This window comes from Pagrus major, chromosome 23, assembly GCF_040436345.1.
Source record: "Pagrus major chromosome 23, Pma_NU_1.0".
In the NCBI taxonomy this organism is placed as follows: domain Eukaryota; kingdom Metazoa; phylum Chordata; class Actinopteri; order Spariformes; family Sparidae; genus Pagrus; species Pagrus major.
In genome coordinates this window covers 29,146,394-29,169,543 of record NC_133237.1, presented here as the reverse complement: position 1 = coordinate 29,169,543, position 23,150 = coordinate 29,146,394, and the positions used below count along the sequence as shown (strand labels likewise).

Here is a 23,150-nt window from a genome sequence, read left to right as displayed (position 1 = left end):
GACTGGAGACGGGATCAGTTCCCCGCCCCTAACCCCTAACCCTAACCCTAACCCTAACCCTAACCCTAATTGTGGCCTAACCCTAACCCTAATTGACCCCAGCCCCATTTGTGGCTCTAACCCTAACCCTAACCCTAACCCTAATTTGATTCTCACCCCTAACCCTAATCCCAAACCCTGACCTTAACCCGCAAATTGACCCTAGGAGGTCGGACAACCCTAACACGGTTACGATAAGGATTCCGTATATAGCCCACAGAGAGGCAAAAAGAATATATACGAGGTACGTAAGGATAATTTCATCGCCGGTTATTGGTAAAGGATGGAGGATAGGCAGTGGAGTAGGGAAATGAAGAGGGAAAAGGAACATGGGAAATAAGGATTAAGGACTAAATTAATTATGAATATATAATAAATATATAAATATAAATATTTACATATAAGTTAAGAACAACTATATAAAAACAATTAAGTTAACACTAAGTTAAAAACAACTATATTAAAAACAAGAAAGTTCATAGGAAGGGATAACACTAAGTTAAACATAACAATTTAAAAACAAGTCAGTTCATTAAGGGAGAGTATAAAAGGGAGAAAGACAAGCAGATCATTCAGTTTGGCGTTAGACTTCGGAGGAGCAACATCTCCCCAGCTAATTGGAACAAGGGATACTTACCTGTATGTCGTGGCTTATGCCTGAAGAAGTCCAAGTAGGACGAAACGTCGCGAGCGCCACCTAGAGGACATACAGAACAAAAACAATAAGGTTAACCAACTCAAGTATGGGAGGGAATTATAAAAAACAATAAAAGCCAAACAATAAAAACCAAAAAAATGGAAAAATATAAAAAACTAAAAAAATAGAAAAATATAAAAACACAAAATATTGTTACAGCGGTACTTATACTTTATATAAACTTTATTTTATGATAATTATATCTAACCTAGAACAACTATAAATATTATTATATAAATACACCGCGATCAACCTAAATAAAGAAGATGGGGATGGGGGAGTGGCCTGTCTGTAGGGCGGAGAGTGCATTTACTGGGTCTGGAACCACGTAAGTGGAGCCCAGGTCAGTCCCCTCACCTAACCCTAACCTAACCCCCCTAACCCTAACCCTAAACAACTATATAAAAACAATTAAGTTTATATTAAGTTAAAAACAACTATTCTAAAAACAAGCAAGTTCATTAAAAGGGACAACACTAAGTTAAAAACAAGTTTATGAAGGGAGAGTATAAAAGGGAGAAAGACAAGCAGATCACTCAGTTTGGCGTTAGACTTCAGAGGAGCAACATCTCCCCAGCTAATTGGAAAAAGGGATACTTACCTGTATGTCGTGGCTTATGCCTGAAGAAGTCCAAGTAGGACGAAACGTCGCGAGCGCCACCTAGAGGACATACAGAAGAAAAACAATAAGGTTAACCAACTCAAATATGGGAGGGAATTATAAAAAACAATAAAAGCCAAACAACAAAAACAAAAAAAAGGGAAAAATATATAAAAACTAAAAAAATAGAAAAATATAAAAACACAAAATATTGTTTTAGCGGTGTATACTTGATATAAATTTTATTTTATGATAAATATATCTACCCTAGAAAAACTATAAATATTACTACTTAAATACACCACGCTCAAACCTAAATAGAAGAAGATGGGGACGGGGGTGTGGCCTGTCTGTAGGGTGGAGAGTGCACCCACTGGGACCACGTAAGTGGAACCCAGGTCAGTCCCCTTACCTAACCCCTAACCCTAATCCTAACCCTGCCTCCCATCCCTCTGGCACCTTCCTGTCAAAAGATATTCATCAAAAATGTCTTGCACCGGGGTGCACTCCTGCTAAAACCTCTTATCCTGGAGCTCTCGGCTACAACCAGCAGCACAGGTGATGCGAGACCTGAGGAGACAAGCTGCAGCACCTATGCTGCCTCGTCTGCCTGTCTTTGCCCCCTCCTGTGGCGGCCCAGGAGCACTGCAAAGAGCGACGCACTTAGTTTTTGTCGGTGGAAAACCGCTACTGCGAGCAGCACAGGCGATGTCTGTCTGTCTGTATGTGTCTCTGCAAGTCAGTCTGTCTGTCTGTCTGTCTTACCCCCTAACCCCTAACCCTAACTTGTTCTTCTCAGTTCAGATGTAACACTTTACACGGTCTTGTGACACGAGCCAGTTAAATATATCAGGGATGTTTCAGCACAAACACACAAAAGTACAGAAAATATTTTATAATGCCTCTAAATAATATTTATTAAGTAACACAGCCAGTCATTTAACTTTATCATAGATATTTTTCCAAAGGAAATAATATTAAATGCCTGCCTGCCTGCCATAAGCTAAAAACATCTCTGTTGAGCCGAGCCATCAAACCTCCCCGGTCTCTTCACGCACCCCCAGTGAGCTGCAGGCTGCAGAGATGAGGCACAAAAGGTTAGCTAAACAAGCTAGGCTAATCTCTACAGACTTGTGCACCATGGACAGGGGAAAATCACAGACGACAGGACAGGTTGCGGCACAGAATATTGAGGATCAGGTGACTTCAGGCCTCAACAGAGCCTGAAGGAAAGGGAGGAAAAGTAATAATGTTGTAATCATCTTGCCTTCATAGAGCTGCAATAAAGTCTTCAATGGTTACTTGTGTATTTGCCTTTTACTCGGTACATTGTTTCACCACAAAAAAAAAACTCTATGAACAACTGGTTAAATACTCACCTGTCCTGAACACCAGGGCTGGATTCAGGAGGCACCTACCAGCTCAATCCAGCAGGGGTCATCCTTTCACCATCAATGAGTTTTTTCACCTCCGATCCTGCTCTCCTAAGGCATCACAGGCCAGTCTGCACGCCTAAAAAACAAAAACAGAAAAACAAATCCTGTACAGTTCATGTGGTGTGACAGTTCTAACTTTGAATATACCTACTATCTTTGTGTTCTACAGGCACTAAATGACACAGTTACACCTATGCACAATCCAATGGCACTCTATAGTACTATGGGGAGTGTGGGTACGCGCAACCATATGCAGGCATCTGTGCCAGCGCACTGGACCAACACCTCTGGCAACTTAAGAATCATTCTTTCACACCTAACCCCTTGGCCTGGGCTGTGATTTTCTGTCTGTTACCTGTTTAACAAACATTGACACATTGATATTCTGATTGTGAAATCTTCATTTAATAACCCACAATGTGATTATGGTGTCTTCTGAACACTGGAAACTATCTTTTAAGCTACATGTTTCAGGGAAAACTACAATGATGTTACATATGAAACCCGACATTAAATAAGAGAAATGACAAACACTTCTATAGTTTGTCTGTGTTGCAGTCTCCAGTATGTAGGAGAAACAGCTAAAACTTTATTAACAAGACTCAACAACACATATACAATATCAGGGATCAGGTCACAGGTCTACAGAGATGTGCACTGGGGTGAGTGGGGGGGAGACAGGAGAGTTTATGGGTAAAGAAATGGTTCCTATAGAAATTTATTTACCTAAAAAGAGAAAAGATTGAATCAGGTATTGTGCATTTTAACATTACAGCCACAGATCATATCTTCACATGTAACTTGTTTTTTCGAACATCACATCGGGTGTTTTTCGTTATGCCAACATGTCTCCTCGCTTCCCTCACATCTCGTTTGGAAAAACTTCAGGTTTTCTCTTACAATTCTTGATTCTGTCACCACAAACACAGCTTGTTAAAAATATCCAAGGTTTCTCACTTCAACATGTTGAAATGCCGCCTCATCAGTGGTCTCTGGCCTAGTTGCGATGCCATCACCACCCTCTCCACCTCCTGACATTAAAGTCAACTCATACACGTTATCGGAATGTGATATGACATATATTGTACAAATGTCGTTCTGGTAAATATGACATGTTAAATGTCAACATTTTATCTTGGCGAGTTGATTGGCGGAAGCAAGAATTAGCATAAAGACAAGCACTCATAAATCTTACAAATGTGAAACAACAGATTTCATTTACACACAACACAGTCTGTCCCTGAACACATCATGGCAGGTAAAGCACACACCAGTTCACTATCAAAAAATACTTTAATATCTTCAACACACAGGAAAACATACAAACAGTTCACCACAGTGATGATGACCCACATCCACGAGACTGAAAGATGCTGCTTTCAAGTGATGTCAGAAACATCACAACTATATAAAAACACCTCAGAAAAGTCAGGCAAAGGACACATGAAACAGTTTTCCAAATGCATCACTCTTACTGACAAACTTTTTAGAGGGGGAACACTGAGTTAACAAGGAATCCTTGAAGGCCACATTTAATCGTGACATCACAACACATTAAAGCTGTCAACATTGACCGCTATTTTGTTTTTAAAGGAGCATTCGACTTTTTTCATTCTCAGATTGATTTCTTTCCTCAGACAGCTGATGATCACAGTACATGTTGTGTTTCCACCGTCCACATTAAATCTGATCTGAACTGACAGAACGTGTTTATATGAAGACAGTTTCTTTAATCATTTCTTTTAAATAATTCACAACACTGACTCCTGACATCACTTCAAACAAATTGTCCATATAATTAATGGCTTTATATATGACGTCACTCAGACACCAGCAGGATGCTGGGAAATGCTTTTCACACAGGAAATCATACAGATATGAAAACGCACATTAAAAACAAAATATTACAAATACAGATTAAACAACATGTTTTGTTTACACATGAATAATAATCTGCGGTTTACAACTAAACACAGCTGTCAGCTGAAAACCTTCTGTCTCCAGATTTCTGTTCTGAATTGAGTGTAAACATTTTAAGAGCTTTTCACAGCCCACACACAGTCAGGCAGTTTTGTGGTCTGGTTCGGTCCGGGATGTGTTGGCACTGTCTGGCCAGGTCTGGTTGAACATGTGGCATTCCAGTCTGGTCCAACTCTGAATTTTTAAGTCTGGCTTTGGCAAAGTTCAGGACGTCTTGGTCCGGTACAAGATGTGTTGGTCCAGTTCAGAAAGTGTTGATCTGGTTTGGTCTGGTCTAGGAAATTTTGGTCCAGTTCGGTCAGGTTCATCATGTGTTTCTTGTATCCCATCCGTCTCTCAGTGTGTCTCACTCCAGGAGGTGACCCAGTGTTTTGGGGACTTCCGGTTCCTGGACGAGGAAAGATCGTCCTGGATTAAGAAACCGTCAGTGTCCGTATACTGCTGCTGCTCGTCCTTACCCAGAATCCTCCCCTGGTGGAGCGCTGCGGCTTGCCACGCCCTTCGGTGCACAAAGAAGCCACACTGCAGACAAAATACAGAAACCTCATATGTCCAACACAGCAGCAGGAAGGGAAGACACGTTTATATTTACTGTGACGTCGCTCCGTGTTTTCTGTATTTGTAACTGATTCTGTTTTTAACATGTTAGCTCTGTAGATGCTAACATCAGTCTGTCACTCTGATGTGAAAAGTGTACTCAGATGTTCATGTTCCCCTGAGAATGAACTGTAATAACTCTGGTGATCCCCTGACTTCTCATCTAGCGCCATCATCGGGTCAACATATGGGCATTATCCATCAGAAGGGAAACATCACATCCGGGACATTACATGTTGAAAACCGTCCCCTCAGGCAGACTCAGAATGATTTGCACACGGACTGACGGACTAAGAAACGGCTTCTTCCCCAAAGCTGTGGACAAACTTGTGAAACCATAACCTCGTCTCTCAAACAGACAATAACGGCTAAACGTTTAACGCCTCTTGCGCAATTACTTATTCATTCACTCTATTCATTCATTTCAGAAGGCTGTTGAATGGGATTTCTACAAACAGTTTCGTTGTGCTCTATTCTAACATGTTCATGTGTCCAATACTTTAGTTTATGACCAAACACCTGCAGAACTGCTGACATCACATCAGCCTCAGCCGGACTTTGTTTACTGAGAGTTAGCTAACGGTAGCATGCTAGCATGAAAAACCTAGATGGTGGTAAACATTATGCCTGCTAAACATCAGCTTGTTAACATTGTTAGCCTGTAAAGTCAAACAGGTGATGCTGTGATCATACAGTCACTTTACACAATGTTCAGCTTTCAACGTATGACTGAACTTCTTCAGCCTGAGGGGGATTTTCACAATAAAAGCTGTCTGTATCATGAAGACATATCAAAGCAAAAATCAACATATTAATCATTAAAGTAATACTGATCACAGATATAAATATATCAACAAACACAGAGGAATAAAGATAAATTGAGTTATTGATTAACTGATCGATCAGATGCAGGAAGAGTCAGAAGAAAAGCTGGAAAGAAGGAAGTAAAGAAGTTTGTCAAAGTGAAGGCCCTTCCCCTCTGACTGAAAAACAGTCAGTAAACTGTCATTACAGCAGGGCTGTTTGGCAGCAGTGTGCCCAGCCTCAGAGTAAGTAAACAGTCAGTAAACAGCCGGTCCTTACCGCAGGGCTCTCTGGCAGCAGTGTGCCCTGTCTCAGAGTCTGTATAAAGTCAGTAAACAGTCAGTAAACAGCTGGTCCTTACAGCAGGGCTATCTGGCAGCAGTGTGCCCTGTCTCAGAGTCAGTATACAGTCAGTAAACACTCAGTAAACAGCCGGTCCCTCTGGCAGCAGTTTGCCCTGCCTCAGAGTCAGGAAACAGTCAGTAAACAGCCGGTCCTTACAGCAGGGCTGTCTGGCAGCAGTGTGCCCAGCCTCAGAGCTCCTCGTCCAGCCTGTCGTTCTCAGACGGCTGGCTCTTCATGTGGGCTTTCTGGGTCTTTGGCTGGTACAGTTCTCTGGCACTGGCTCTCCTGAAGAAACCACACTGAATAGCAGGGGGTGACACAACGGCACTTTACCAACCAGGAGGTGATGATGACATTACTAATAAATTATGCTATGGTGACGAGGAAGCAGTGCATTATAATAAAGCAACTTCAGTGGATATCAGTCCGCAGCAGAAACTACAGGCATTGATAAAACAAAAGTCTTCAGTTGACTTTTCTGTCGCGTGATGTCTGTCTCTATGTTACAGCTCAGGTTACCTTCCAGAGCAGCAGGCAGATCAGAGCCAGCAGTAACACTCCAGCCAGGACAGACACCACAATGATCCACAGGGGGGCACTAGAGTCCAACCACTGCCCCGGGTCAGGATAAATGTGGATCTCAATCTGCAGAGAAGAGTACTGCAATTTAGGAACTAACACAGGAAACTACAATCACTCCCATTTTCATCTCTAGTAAGAACAGATATGTCATCATGTTGTGTTGAAGTCTGCAGCCTGTAGGGAGCGCTATCAGCAGTTTCTTACCTCTGTGCTGTGAGAGTCCATGTTGATGGTCTGTTTGTTAGTCTGTAGCTTCAGAGTAGCCCGGCCTCGAACCAACACACTCCTTGCATCACTGTAGTCCTGAAACACACGGGCAAGATCCGATTTAAAGAAGTAATAAATCAATAATATCCGTCTTTTTAGCTGCTGAATGCTTCGCTGTGTCAACCAACTGGTCTCTAACTGTGTCTGTCTGCTGTTGTGTGCTGGGGGTTTGTCAGAAAACAACTGGAAACACTGATACTGAACTAAACAGGAAATGTGAAGCCAAACCAAAACTAGGAGCTAAAAGGCTGAAAAGCTTCAGCGATGGAAACAGTTGTTTTCTAAGTTAATTAAAAATGTTTGTACCTCGATCATGGTGGAGTTCCACAGTCTGGCTCTGACAGTCAGAGTGGCTGAGTTGTTCATGTTGAGTAGCGGACACTCGAACGTCACACAGTTAGCCCCGTGCACACAATCCTTCACAAACAAACGCACACATTTGTTCTTGTGAGGACCATCATTTAAAGCCCCTGACTCAAAACAGAATCTCATTTTAAATCAAGTCCCAACCTTTAAACAGCTCTTTGAAGAAGTAAAGACAACAAAATGTCCTGATTTTACAAAAATGTTTTTACTTTCCTCAAATGTCCTAACTTTGTTAAAAGGTCCTCTTTAAGACAGTCACACACTAAAACATGACAGATCACATCAGCAAAAGCCAAGTATTTTTACACAGAACAAAAGGTTGTGTCTTGAATGGGAGTCTTTTTTACAGATCTATTAAAATAAGTTTGTTTTATCCCTCAGAGCGCCCCCTGTTGGTGGCTGCAGGATTGCAATAACAACAGACGCTCCTGCAGACTTAAGTGTGTTTGTACCAGAGTGTAGGACTTCTTCTTCTGTCCCTGCCGGTGGAGGACAGGTAGAGGTGTTTCTCTCTGCTCCTCCGTCTTCCCCTTTGCCTCCTCCTCCAGACTCCTCCTTTTCTTCTTCTTCTCCTCCACCTCTTTTGAGACCTAAGCAAACAGGAAGAGTAAATGATTAACAGAATAGTCAGTCAAGCAGTTCAGGATGAAATTTATGAGCTCAAAGATAGTTTAAACAGTGGCAGGAGAAGTGTCTCTGTTGTGACAAACGGACTGTCATTAACAATTTTACAAAAAATTTATTAAAAATATTATTTTGAAGTCACTATCAATTAGAGGTGTCATGAATTCAATTCTAAATTTAAATTTAAATGATTGAAATCAAAATGGTGTTTGAGATGTTGGGTGTATTTTATTTTCTAGAGTTTTTTTTTGCTAGAATTTAGTCATTTAGTGTACAGCACATGAGGGGGTCAGCTACCAAAGAGGTCAGATTAACTCAGTTTTGTTCTATTTTAACAAGACAATAAAATAGTTGAAAACATGCCTGTCAATAATTATTGTGGGAATTGTGTACATTTTTGCTGTACATGAAAAAAAGGTGCACAAGAGGACCTGCTACTACATATTAACCCTGTCACTAACGATCAAGAAGTTTCTGAATCACAGATTTTCAAAGAGCACAGATTCGGTTTTATTGCCCATTTTACTGATCTGAACAACAATGGCACTCAGTAGAGCAGTTACCGCCGCCAAGAATCAACAGTCCCCTTTTCTTCTCAATCATAGATACCAGCCACCTAAAATACCTAATTTTTTTCCATCAAAATCCATGCATTTCCCCGCCGAGAAATTAATGAAAATGTGGAAAGTCACCCTATCTCACAGGCACTTACATTATAGACAGTAGGCGATTTGAGGGGGGACGAGGGGGGGTGCCGTCCCCCTTGTTAGCAAAATTACCAAAAAGCATCCCCCTTGTTAATCTGCCATCACTCCCCATCCCCTAGTAGCAGAAAGTGTGTTACAAATCACAAGCGGCCACGATCGACGGCGCACAGCGGAGTCAAGCCGAGCACAGCCGCTTTGCGTTCCGGCTGATTGTATAAAAACGAAAAATGACCAGATCAACGAAATCTGAGCAAGTCAACAAAAGCGGGCGGGTAAAAGGCTCCGCTTCTGAAACGTTCCCGCTGGGTTCTCTTTATACATTCATGGTATGATGCCGTGCGGAGGGCGGAACAAAACCTGGAGCAGACGCGACGTCATAGAGCAGCTTCCGGTGGATTCCCAGCGTCTCTCATGTAAAGGAGGAGCACAACAAGTTTGCTTGTTCTAAACTAAAATGTGACTTTCTGTAAGCGTTTTCAGTGCCTGTTCAGAACATGGTGGCTTGTGTTCTGTTGGTAATTGTCATGTTTGTGCTGGTTTACAGTTTAACCCTCTAGGCGCCAGAGTTTATTTAGGAAAATATTCCGTTTGGATTTTAAGATTTCAAAAGGCTGTAGCTTGGAAGTGGTGAGAGATAAATCCATAGTGTAAATGAGAAAAATATTCATAATGACCTAAAGTTTGTGATGGGAGTAAATTTAATCATCTAATTTGCATATTGTTACGTCACCAGGTGACTGAATGTAACTTTAAGTAAAACTGATTTTTGAACATATTTACACAGAAAAAAAATATTTGTATTGTCATCTCATCCTCAAAATAAAGGAACAGGAGTTTGATTGGAGTAAATTTACTAATCTAATTTGTATGTCACCAGGTAAAATTCAGTAAAACGGAATTCTGAACATATTTACACAGTAGATTTTTTTTCATTTCATTTCATTTTTTCATAGATTTTTTTCATCCTCTCATCCTCAGAGTAAATGAACAGGAATCTGATAGGAGTAAATTTCCTAATCTAACTTGTAAAAAGAAAAGAAAACTCTCGCCGTGATCAGTGTGTGTTGCTTGTGTGACAGTGTGTGCAGCTGCAGCATCGTCAGTCACTCGTCTCTGACGAGCGATCAGCAAAGATCTGTGCAAGCACCTCATCCGCACTGTAAAGTCTTTTGGGCATTTTGTTTTTTATTACAAAAATCGCTATCTGTCTCTCGATCTGTCCAGCACACTTCTGCCACCGCTCCGCGGCTCTCTCCTCTCCCACTCTGCCGTTTAGCCGCTGCCGCTCTGACAGCTGGTGTCAGGTTTCAAACTTTTTTTTCTCAGGTATTTTGCATAGAAACACACCCACAAATGACATCAGGATTGAAGCTGAATCTATTGGCCATCTAGCGGTAGCAAGCAGTAACAGCACAAGGCAGTAGATTTAAAGATATGGGCTGTTTTATTCAGCAATGTTGCCTGTCGCAATAATGCGACTTTGGCGCCTAGAGGGTTAACCATTAGTGAGGTAGCTGTTACATTTCCTGACACCAGCTGTTTTATCCCCTGTTGAAGCGCACTCTGCTGGACAAACTATGTCATTACACCAATTTTAAATTACCCCAAATATATTTTTTTGCATTATAGTTTTTAAATATGATACCGATATCATATCGGTGCATATCGGACAATATATACACCGATACTGATATATCTGTGATAGGCTAATATTGAATATAAAATCATCCAACCGATGAATCGGTCAGGCTCTAATATTTTGCACAATGTTCATTTTGTGTCCTTCAAGGAATTCAGATGGTAAAAAATTCCAAGGGGTCATGTAACTTAAAATGACCCTGCTTGTAGTGTATTGTGAGAAACATGAGAAAACCCTGCCTGAATAAACTCAGTCCACTGCGTACAGTTTAAAGGTGTATTTACTCATTACTTTAATACAGTTATGAAAAGACAATTGTAGTAGGGAGAGAAGGAAGATAACTGGATCAAATGGAATTGTAGAATTAGAAAAGTCACAGTTATGGTTAAGGCGTCAACAATGTCCTTTGGGAGGCGTACATACGTGTGTCAGGGCAGGGTGGTGCTCCCATTGAGCCATCCCCCCTGTTAAAATTTAACAAATCACCTAGTGATTATAGAAGCTCTTATTCTGTCAGACAAGATACTTCAGTTAAAGATTCTGATTGGAATAACTTTTCTTCTGAAATGTGTGTGCCTAGGACATTTATTTTGAAAGGAGTCAATGTGAGGCAGATGTTGCAATAAATACCATGAGGCCAAGGGGATTGATGATGTTGCTGGGCAGGGCACAGTGACGCTCTGATGTGCCATTCACTTGGATATCGGTCAGGTATAGCAGCCACTTCCCGCTGGACACTTCCATCGGCCAATCAAACTCCACCTGCATGTTGGCTTGGCGACCCAGTGGCTTCCCTTTGATGTGCACCTATCAGACGAGGTAAAGGGTTAACACCTGGTCTGTTTACACTCTGAGGAGTCAGATTGAATTAAGACAACCTGCAGGGTGAAGAGAAGCAGACTGCCGACATCCTCCGTCTTCTTCATGGCTGACTCACCAATCACATGACCACTGAAGGAAGCAGGGCCTGGCGGATTGATTCTATCAGGACACAGGGAGAGAGGTGTGGTCATCAGGTAAAAGGTCAGAGGTCAACAATAAAGCTGTTACACAGTATGTTACTCACAGAGTGAGAGATGCCTGCAGTGAATATTCCACCAACATGGACACAGAACGCGGAAACAGATCAAACTGCTCACTGAGCCTGAAGACACACAGAGCCACAAGTCAGCAGCTGCATGTGTGTGAGTGAGTGTGTGTGTGTGTGTGTGTGTGTGTGTGTGTGTGTGTGTCGTACGTGGACAGCTGCAGCACAGACTGAATCTCTTTGGTGTGTAAACTGATCTCAGATGGCTGAAATATGATCAACACCTGAACCTGAAATATAGACAGAGACACAGGAACAGACAGAGTCTCAGCAGGAGTATTACAGTAGACACAGTAATACGCACTACAGAAACTGGTACTCGCAGTACTACAGTACACACAGTAATAAACAATACATAAAACCGTATTCGAAGTATTGTAGTGCCGACAGTCTGTACCTCCTGGTTGCTTTTGAAAGGGTTTCCCAGCTCACATAGAAGATCAGTGTCCTTGACAAAACACTCCACCCTCGCATGGACATCACCCTGAAGCACAAACACAGGACTAACTGGAGGAGGACCTGGTCAAAGTTGAGTCCCAAGTCTCAAGTTGGTCAGTCAAGTCCAAGTCTCATGCATACTGTAACATATAGTGTCCCTTGAGTCTCAGTCCTTGTTTCTTCTCTACCTACATGCTCATAAACTTAAGTCACAGCGTCAATATTCCCTTCTATGCAGACAAAACTCTTCTCTAAATCATCATTGTCTTTGTTCCCTAACTCCTAAAACACCTAAAGCTTCACTACCTGTGTTCGGACTCCAGAGTATATGAGTAATGGTGGGATGCTAATGTTCAAAACAGCATTGTGCGCATCCTCTGCTGGTCGGCCCGGTGATGGTGTGTTACTGACGTTCACCTCCAGAAACAATCGGTTAATACTACCACTGTAGTACAACACCTGCCTGTCCTTCTGCCTGGAAACACACAAAAATACACAAATTACAACATGACCAATGAGATGAGAGATGATACATTGGCCTGTTTACGCTATGAAACTTTTGTGATGTAAAAGAGTGTGACTCATCTATTAAACCAGCCGTGACTGCAGAGGTAACTGTCTGAAATTTTTCAGTCTTTAAAAGATCCAAATCTCCAGTCAAGACCCAAGTCCTTCAGGATGAGTCAAAGTCAAGTTCAAAATAAAGTCAGATGTCTGGTCTCAATTCCCTAAAGACAGCCATTCATGCTTGTGCTTCCAGTTACCCAGATTCAAGTAAAAATGCATGTCAAATAGTCAAGTTTTAGCGATCTGTTTTCCTTACTATGGGAGGTTTATTATATTTTGGTTCATCTCACATGCATTCCTGTCTCATATACACCCTGCTCCAATCCCAATCCTATTTTACCTTCTTTTAAAAATGACGATGACGCAGAAATACTAGATGGCACAGTGTTACAGGGAAGTGGTCAGATGGTTCTGTTAGAACTGGCTTTGTTTAGTTTGTCTTCTTTGTCTTTTTACTTTGTAAATCTGGTGAAACCCCTGCTTCTTGCCACAACCTCTGGTCAATTAATTCCTGGAAAGAACTCTAACCTATGACTCCCACAATGATATATACATCAAATGGACTGCATTTGGTTTAGTGCTACGTGCTACCCAAGTACCACTGGAAAGGAAAGTCCAAGTTAAGTCTCAGGTCCTTTAGGGTAAGTGTAAATCAAGTCTCAGGTCAAGTTGTCAAGTTCATGTGGGTGGGACTTGAGCATATTCATGTGACAAAATTCAACATTTGCTCATATCAAAAAAGTTGTGCTAATATTAGCTCAAATTAATGAATCATGTCATCCGTGGAGGCAGTGTTAGAATTAGAAATCACCCTTAAATTCAGCAGAGGAATTTACTCACATGGGGAAAGGGTTCTGGTTGTCATCTGTGAACTGGGCGTTAATCTGCAGGTTACTCTGGCAATGGTTATCAGAACCACAGGCCTTCTGGATGTGGATCTGACGGATGATGAAATTAAACTTCAGACAGGGAATGTTCAAACAGTTCTCCTTAGTTCTCAAAGTTGTTCTCAGGAGTTTTTCTGCAGGCTCTGCTTGTTTCTTAGCTTGATTTGGATTCGTACTGACCCGGCTTCAGACTCAGGAATTGAATCTAATGCAAATTCAAATTTAGAGCCCACTTAACATTTTGTGGGGTCCAGGTTCTGATGGGTGATAGTCAAAAGTCAAAAGTTTGGACACACCTTCTCAGTCAATGGTTTTTCTTTATTTTTTGGGGTTAGAGTTACACATTAAGAAGGCCAGAAATTACACAAATTAACTCTTGACAAGGCACAGCTGTTACTTGAAAACCATTCCAGGTGACGACCTCATGAGTCTGATTGAGAGAATGCCAAGAGTGTGCAAAGCTGTCATCAAAGCAAAAGGTGGCTACTTTGAAGAATATAAAATATAAATCTTATTCTGGTTTGTTTAACACTTTTTGGTTTACTGCATAATTCCATATGTGTTCCTTCATAGTTTGGATGTGTTCAGTATTGATCTACAATGTAGAAAATAATAAAAATAAAGAAAAAATATTGAATGGGAAGGTCTGTTCAAACTTTTGACTGGTAGTGTATATGCCTATTACTTTAGCTATAAACTGAGTTCTACCGGACTTGGGTTCTGATGTGTTCTGTGGATTTTATTTTATTTTATTTAACATTTTTTCAGTTTATTTGGTTTCACATCTTCACAACAATTCCATATTCATCTTTAGATATGTCCTTTCATAGAGTGAAAGATTTTTTCAGTTTTTTAACACAAAACAAAACAGACAGAACACGGGGTGTCTTGAGTTTGAGAAAATGAATAAAATATAGACAAGTTATAAAGAGATGAACAAACTTTTCTTTTTTCAACAAAAGAAGGGCGTTGCAGGGAAATATATATTTTCCACTTTATCCAAATTTAAAAAGCCTGCCAACTCCTCTCCAGCTAGTTTAAAATGACGAAGCCTCTTGGATGAGAGGTGAAACGTCTTCAAGGAACTGAAACAAGTCCAGTTGCCTACAACACAGCACCTAGATTTACCATGATGTGGATGACTGAGAATCTTCATTGACTGAGCAGGTGTAATAAAAAATCTACAAATACTGTTCCAGCCAAACACCCTCCATGTAATTGAGCCCGATATCCTCCAGTGAAATTCACAATATTCCTTCCAAACTTCTTCTAAAATACAACTGTTAGTTTCCCTCTCCAATTTTTGTTTTATATGGTGGAGCTTGTTAATTTAATCTCCTGAAGAGTCCTGTAAAGTCTTGAAATTACTTTAAGCCCTGAATCTGTTTTCTAGGCACTAATAAGTACCTTCAATAAGATATTTTCAAATGCCCTTTGACTCTGCAACATAAGGCTGTTTATATGGTGACGTGAAGAAATCTAAAAAACTCACTATTATTTAATCCGTGTCGTCTTTTCAGTGCCTGAAAGTCACTCAGTGTCCCCCGATTGAAAAAGGTACAATATGAGGAGAGGCATCGATGAGCCCGTCCCTTGTAACTTGTGTGTAGTTTGTTTGGGATAAAATCGAGGTCATGGGGCCAACAATTCAGAATCTTAATCTTTTCAAACAGACAATTTTTGTTAATAACATTTAGCCAAGTTTTCAGAGATAAATTAATCCATTTATTACCCGTTGCCCTTAAATTCTTAATAAGTCTTTCATCCCCTAAGCGAGCCTGAATTGGATCAGCTCCAGACATTTTCTCTTCAATTTTTTTCCATCTCGCCTGGTCATGACGATTGCACCAACAAAACAAAATCATCAGTTGGTCCGATATATAATAGTCTTTCAGGCAGGGGAGTGTAAGTCCTCCCTTGTGTTATGTCAGTTGAAGAGTTTGAAATCTTATCCTTGTTTGTTTCCCTGCCAGATGTATCTAGATAATAATTTATCCGATTCATTGAGTTGTTTATCTGTTATTTCAATTGGAACAGTCTGAAACAAATATAGCACCCAAGGCAATACATTCATTTTTACCGACTCTATCCGTGACTCAAAACTTAATACTGGGATTAAATTCCACCTCCTTACGTCTTCCTCTATCTTTATGGCTTAACAAGTTAAAATTTAAATCATACACATTGGTTAGCTCTTTAGGGATGTTTACTGATATTTAATAATGATCCAGATCCCAATTTAATATGATCTTGGAGCTGATGATGTGGCTAGGTCTATAATTGAAATATAGTATTTGGGACTTTAAAATATTTGATTTGTATCCTGATACAGAGCTGAAGCCGTCTAAAAATGACAACAATTTCAAAACTGAAAACTCTGGGTGAGACAAGGAGACTAAAACGTCGTCCACAAATAAGGAACTTTTGTGTTCTTGGCCGAGCATTGTAATGCCTGACAAAAATTGCAAACAGTTAAGGACTTAGTGGACGGACCTGTCTGGTCCCTCTTTCCAGGCAAAATGAGTTTGACACTGCTCCGTTTATTTTTACTCTTGCCTTTGGGTTATTATATAAGGCTTTAATAGTTTTAATAAAGGTCTGATGAAATTCTAATTTTCCAAATACACTACATAATAATTCCTAACTAACTAGATCAAATGCCTTTTCTGCGGGTTCTATGGATTTTGGACTGTGTTCTGGCCTGGGTCTGATTGGTTCAAATGGGTTCTGATCTGGGCTCTGATGGGATCACTGGTTTTTACCTTGATTTTGTGGGTTTTGACCCATTTTGTGAATTATGACATGGGTTTTGATGGGTTTAGACCGGGGGTTCTGTGGGTTGACCCAGTTCTATGGGTTCTGACCTGGGTTCTGATGGGTCGGGGTGTCTGGCTCAGCACAGGGAGACGTTTGAGGTCCTGAACAGCGTTTCTTTTCTTAGGAAGCTTCTCAAACAGAGAGACGTTCAGGGAGAACACCAAAGGTTCCACTTTGTTTCGGATTGGACTCTGTAGAACACAAACACACAGAACACAACCTCAGCAACACCTTTAACACGGGTAACTATTCTACCCTTCCCTCAGTCCATGGTTGTTGTCTGTCATTTGATCCATTGATGGCAGCTCGTCAGGGCATCAGATGACTACAGAGTTTCTCCGAATGCAGCACAGTGACAGTTTTCACGTGTCTCAGCTGTTAACAGCATTAGGACACACAATGACGACTTCACTTAAAGAAGAACATAAATGTGACTAAACACTGAGGGTGGAACATGATCTCTGTGCAGATTTCAGGTCTCTGCAGGCTGATTTAAATTAAGTGAAAAGAGCTGCTGCCTGAAGAGAAATCAGACTGAAAGCAGAAGCATGATCTGGAGAATGACCTGCAGGAATGTGAAGTAAACAGGATTTACAGTTAATGGATTAAAAACATCAGGCCTGATGTGACATGTCTGAAACACAATGTCAGTGTCACAGGATATTCACTGAGTCATCTGCGGGCAGAACCACTAACATGTACTGATAAGACATAAACGAAGACATGACAGGACGAGCCCAGAACATTGTGTGAACTTTAACTCAACTTACACAACTCAATAATGTATCTGCATGTAGACCAACTGAAAGCTCAACGTGCACCTATGCTCTTTAAAGCAACAGTCAAAGGTCCTCCTGTTCTCTGAACACTGTAAAAAGCCAAACTTTTGCCCTCAGATGCTGTCAGCAGTTTGTTACAGAAACTTGAACACTGATGGAGAAGCAGGATGTAAACTGTCAGACTGATTAGAAGAACCAGTCAGTCTTATCTCACACAGCAGAACTTCCTTTAATTAAAATATCTCAAACTCTCAGGAAACTTTTGCATCTTCATCAATAAAAATGTGAAACAACTGCCTGTCTTGCAATGTTAAAGAAAGAAAAAAAAAATCCTGGATCCGTCTCTTTATCTGGATCAACACCAAAAGTTAATGGGGTCTATTCTGGGCCAGAGCCCATCCTCCATCCAAGTTTCATTACACCCCAACCAACCAACCAACCAACCAACAAACAAACCAACAAACAGATCAAAAAACAAAAAATAAACATTGAACTATGAATGTGGCTGTCATTAACACTGTAACCTGTAGGCGGCGCTAACAGGATGTCAGACTGTTATCTGTTTAATGTCTCACCAGCAGTCCCACTCTCAGGGTTTGACAGTGTTTCTTTGGCAGCGACAGGTAACCAGAGTAAACACTCTGACCGTTGTCCTGGAAACGGAGGCGGGACTTGAGGCTGGTGACATCAGCAGCTACAGTGAGGTGGACAGCTGACAGACAGACAGACAGAGAGACGGAGAGACGGAGAGACAGACAGACGGAGAGACAGAGACATACAGACAGACAGAGAGACAGAGACATACAGACAGACATACAGAGAGACAGAGACATACAGACAGACAGACAGACATAGAGATGGAGAGACAGACAGACGGAGAGACGGAGAGACAGACAGACGGAGAGACAGACAGACAGACAGACAGATGGAGAGACAGAGAGACAGACAGAGAGACAGACAGACAGACAGAGACATACAGAGAGACAGAGACAGACAGACAGACAGACAGAGAGACAGAGACATACAGACAGACATACAGAGAGACAGAGACATACAGACAGACAGACAGACATAGAGATGGAGAGACAGACAGACGGAGAGACAGACAGAGACAGACAGACAGATGGAGAGACAGACAGACAGAGACAGACAGACACACAGACAGACAGACAGATGGAGAGACAGAGAGACAGACAGATGGAGTGACAGACAGAGACACAGACAGACAGACAGATGGAGAGACAGAGAGACAGACAGATGGAGAGACAGAGAGACAGACAGATGGAGTGACAGACAGAGACAGAGAGACAGACAGACAGACAGAGAGAAAGACAGATGGAGAGACAGAGAGACAGACAGACAGACAGACAGAGACAGACAGAGACATACAGAGAGAAAGAGACACACAGACAGACAGACAGACAGAGACAGACAGAGAGAAAGAGACACACAGACAGACAGACAGACAGGTGAACAACACACAGTAACAATATATTTTTAAATGTCAACATCACATTTATCTCCAAATGTAGACTTAATGTGTAAAAGTGCAGTTTTAGGAGAATATGACATCATCACAGTTCAAACATGAAGTCACAAAATGAGCTAGAACAGGAAAACACACAACGAGTTTATTAACACAGTAAGTGTATTATTATTTTTACATATTTCTGGATCAAACATGATCAGATCTGAAAAACTGCTTCTTTCTCAATGTTTTATACTTAATAAACATCAAATTGTTCAGTTTATTTATGTTTATTTCAGTAAGACTCGAGGCGTTAACGGGGCATCTGGAGGTCAATTTATACTTTCAACAATATTGTACAATGTTATTAATGCAGATGAATGTTGATATTAGTTGAAAGTATGATGTTGTGATGAGTCATGATAAACACTTTGTTGTCTGTTGTTTCTTTGTGTTTTAACTTGTTATGATTTTAATCTGCTGTTTATATATTTTGTGTGTGTGTGTGTGTGTGTGTGTGTGTGTTTGTGCGGAGGTTTGGTGTCATAGTAACAGTGTGTCCTTGTCTCTGATTGGACAAATTAATGAGACACAACCGGGATACACACACATACAGCTCCCCAATGATGTGTGTGTGTGTGTGTTTGTCTCAGATGTAATAATATCAGTTTCTGTAATGTGATTTATCATTCAGAGAAACACAGAAGACAAGGACACAAGGACACACAAGGACACATTATGCCGTTATCTGGTGTGTGTGTGTGCACCTGTGTGTGTGTGTGTATGTGTGTGTGCGCCTGTGTGCCCATTTGTCACTTAGCTAATTAACAGCAGTCATTAATTGACAGTTTTGTCCTGTCAATCAATCAAACTGGACAAATTAGCTGAGCGCGCGCGCACACACACACACACACACACACACACACACACACACACAGAGGAAGCTATTAATGATAATGGCTCCTGACAATAAACAGACTCGTTAGCATGTGTGCTCATAAACAGTCCATCTGTCAGGTTAGCGACAGAAGCTAACAGAAGCTAACAGGCTGCAATGTTTTTGGACTCGGAGACACTGAGACATGGGGTGTTTTTTATTAGTAGAGAGAGAGAGAGCGAGTGTGTGTGTGTGTGTGTGTGTGTGTGTGTGTGTGTGCTTAATATGTCAGTAACTATCAGCTCTGTGAGGTTGTACAAGCAACATGCTAACATCAGCATGCTAACAATGCTAACACAGTGATGGTTATGGTTTGTTCCAGTTTTAACTGGAGCTCCCCCTGAAGTCAGACAGACAGTCGGACGCACCTCACCAACCTGGGACTCTAAAACTTTGGTGCTCGGCCGGGTGTTGGTGGTTTTCCAGGATGCAGCTTCAGTGAACTCTGTGACCGTCTCAACCCGTTGCACGTTGTGTTTCTATAATTTGTGTATTTGACCTCATCTATGTGTATGGAAGGTGATAATCTGCCTTGTACGATCACTTGGGTGGTTTTATGGGGGGATTTCTGTTAGAAAATATATATTTTTGAAAATGACTTCTGTGTGGGTGACCAAAGTTTGTGTCCCGTGTGTGAAGCGTTTTACTATATAAGACTCAGTGAATTTATTGTTTCAGGTATTAAAAGCAGGGTTTCTGCAGGTTTGAACAAGTCAAATTTAAGATTTTTTAAGACCTTTTTAAGACCATTTTGAACTAAATTTAAGAACTACACAAAGTACGAAACAGTAAGGAAAAATAAAGTCCCAGAATTACTTTCAAAAATAACTAAATTTATTGCCATTCACAGAGCAACTCAAACAATGAAGAATGGAGTGAGTGTGTGTCAGGGTTATTATAGTTTTTAAATTTCATTAGTTTTTATTTTAATTTGGTTTTTCAGCTTGCTTTTTATTTCAGTTTAGTTTTAATTAATTTAAGAAGTGATTAATAGTTTTAGTTCAGTTTTTATCTAGGAATTTAACCTAATTTAGTTAACTCTAATAACCCACACTTTTTTAAAAAACTGCACACACACACACACCGCACACACGGTATTCAAAATCTAAACCACCTCAGCTTTCAACGTCGGAGTTGAAACGAAGATGGTTTGAATGTTGCTCGACTGCGAGACGGCAGAGGCGGCGCAGAGTTCGGGTCGAGCAGAACTGGACGAACTTAGACCGGGAACTGGTGACAAAGGCGTACAAAAGCGTGTGATAGCGTGACTTCACTGGAGACTTTAAGAAGCTAACTGGTATTTATCCGATTTTGTGTGTGACACCAGCGCTTTCACACCAAATGTGCCCAATTTGAGGGTCCTCTTGTAGAGCGTACACTGCGCTTCAGATTCATTATTATGCAGCTTTTAACCAACTGAATTCTGGTTGTTCAAGCCAACACATTAAATTTACACTTTCCCATAGTGTGGCAGATTCCGCAGTCGAAGTCTTTCTGGAACTGGCGTGTGCGGCGATAAATTCCGACCGGGCTGTTGGCAAAATGCCACTTACGTTCCTGGATACTTCAGAAAGAAGTACAACACACAGAGCTAACCGTGAATCTCACCAACACATTTCCCAAAAACAAAAAAACAAAAAAGGCGATGACGGAAGCAGTAAATGAACGTTCATATTTAAGACCTAACTAAATGTCATTTAAGATCTACATGCAATATATGGACGTATTTAAGACTTTTTAAGGCCTAAAATGGAGATTGTCAAATTTTAGACTTTTTAAGACCCCGCGGAAACCCCGCAAAAGTAAATGTCCATGTTTAGTTAACGTTAGTTAAGTTTAGGCAATAAAAGTACTCCGTTAGCTTTGGGAGAAGACCATGTCTGGATTAAATTAATAAGTCAGAGTTCACAGCAATGATCAACAAAAATAAAAATCATCTGTGTTTGACGTTATAAGTGACGAGACGCCCAGTGTGAGTTAATGTTAATGCACATCAGACACACCACACTCAGCTGATGCGAATGTCCTTAATTCTGCAGGTATTTGGTCATAAATCAAAGTATTGGACACATTAATATGGAAAGTGGACTCTAAAGCTGAACTATATACAGGACACACATTTTATTTCTGTGTGGACATTCAGTCCAATGAGAATAGCTCGCCTGGCGCATATGTGCCGAGTCACAGCTGAACCTGTTTGCAGGTGAAGGTCTTTTATAACGGAGCTCTGTGAGGAAAATGATTTTTGGGCCGCAGGAGAATATCTAGCTGCATCAGCATTGTCATGAGGACATGATGTCAGAATATTGAGTATTTAGAAAATGATCTGTCAGAAATAAAAAGCTGAGTGGAAAATCAGCTGTTCACTCACTGATGTTGTCTCTGTCGCTCTTCTCTCCGGCGCTGAATATGTACGAGAAACACACCTCCACCTGGATACTGACACACACACACACACACACACACACACACACACCACACACACACACACACACACACACACACACAAACACACAGACACACACAGACAGAGTGAATCAGCCTGTCAGCTGTTAGCTGTTAGCATGTTACCAGGGCTGAATCTCACCAGAAGTCACAGCTGTTTGGGTCGACAATGTCCGGAGAAACTTTGAGAGTTTTATTGATGTGAACGACTGGACGAGTTCTGAGGAAACAATCAATCAATCAATCAATATGAAACAGTAAAACATGTTTAAGCACTGCAACAGTAAGAATGAAGTCAGTGTCAGAACAAACAAACAGGTTCATGTGAGCAGAACTGGACAGTTAACTGAGAGTAAACAGTTAGTTGTGGTTATAGTTAGTATGACAGTCGATACTAGAGTTTAGTTTTGGTGATACAAATAAAAAGAGAAAACTTGAAATGGACACACTGGTCGTTACAGATCATTACGTACTGGTAGTTTGGACTTGCTGGTAGTAACTGGTAGTAAATATCTAAGTAAACTTAATTTCAGTAGCTCAGTATCTTTACAGCTACAGATTCACAGAAAATACTAAACCATGAAATACAGCAAGAATTTCAGGAAGTGGCTAAACATGAAGAAATAAAATATAAATAGAACATAAAATCACATAAAACCATATAACCACCTGTATAAATGTCTGACGGATGTTGGTTTATACTTTACATCTGAGATGGCAGCATGTGAGGACGCAGCAGCTTTTTGTTTTTTTGGTTAGTTATCAACTGAAGGCACAACATTCATTCCCCAAAGATTACCAGTGTAGCAGGACAAGCTGCTAACACATTCGATCATTAATGCCCATGACACAGAGGAATCTAACCACCTGCTGCTTGATTTTAAAGAGACGTGACTGGACAGCACCACTCCGGACCGCCCGGTCCACTGATCCAACAGTACAGCAGCGTCTGGCAAGAAGATCAGTGATGGCCGTTGGATTTAAGTCGCTGTTTTGTTGCACAGTGACGATAAAGACCTGAATCTTGAATCTTGACAGTTT

General features: G+C 40.9%; 1 protein-coding gene across 1 annotated transcript in view; it reads right to left on the bottom strand.

Moving 5' to 3' along the window:
- Window positions 1-4,047: 4,047 nt before the first annotated feature.
- Window positions 4,048-23,150, bottom strand: part of LOC141019667 (integrin alpha-3-like) — a 30,257-nt gene continuing 11,154 nt past the window's right edge. The window contains 16 exon segments of the mRNA XM_073494651.1: window positions 4,048-5,275; window positions 7,019-7,144; window positions 7,286-7,384; window positions 7,655-7,765; window positions 8,167-8,304; window positions 11,315-11,491; window positions 11,563-11,665; window positions 11,751-11,828; window positions 11,922-12,001; window positions 12,169-12,274; window positions 12,490-12,684; window positions 13,617-13,714; window positions 16,528-16,671; window positions 17,835-17,971; window positions 22,036-22,103; window positions 22,252-22,329. Coding sequence (XP_073350752.1) covers window positions 5,090-5,275; window positions 7,019-7,144; window positions 7,286-7,384; window positions 7,655-7,765; window positions 8,167-8,304; window positions 11,315-11,491; window positions 11,563-11,665; window positions 11,751-11,828; window positions 11,922-12,001; window positions 12,169-12,274; window positions 12,490-12,684; window positions 13,617-13,714; window positions 16,528-16,671; window positions 17,835-17,971; window positions 22,036-22,103; window positions 22,252-22,329 — 1,924 coding nt within the window. The 3' untranslated portion in view covers window positions 4,048-5,089.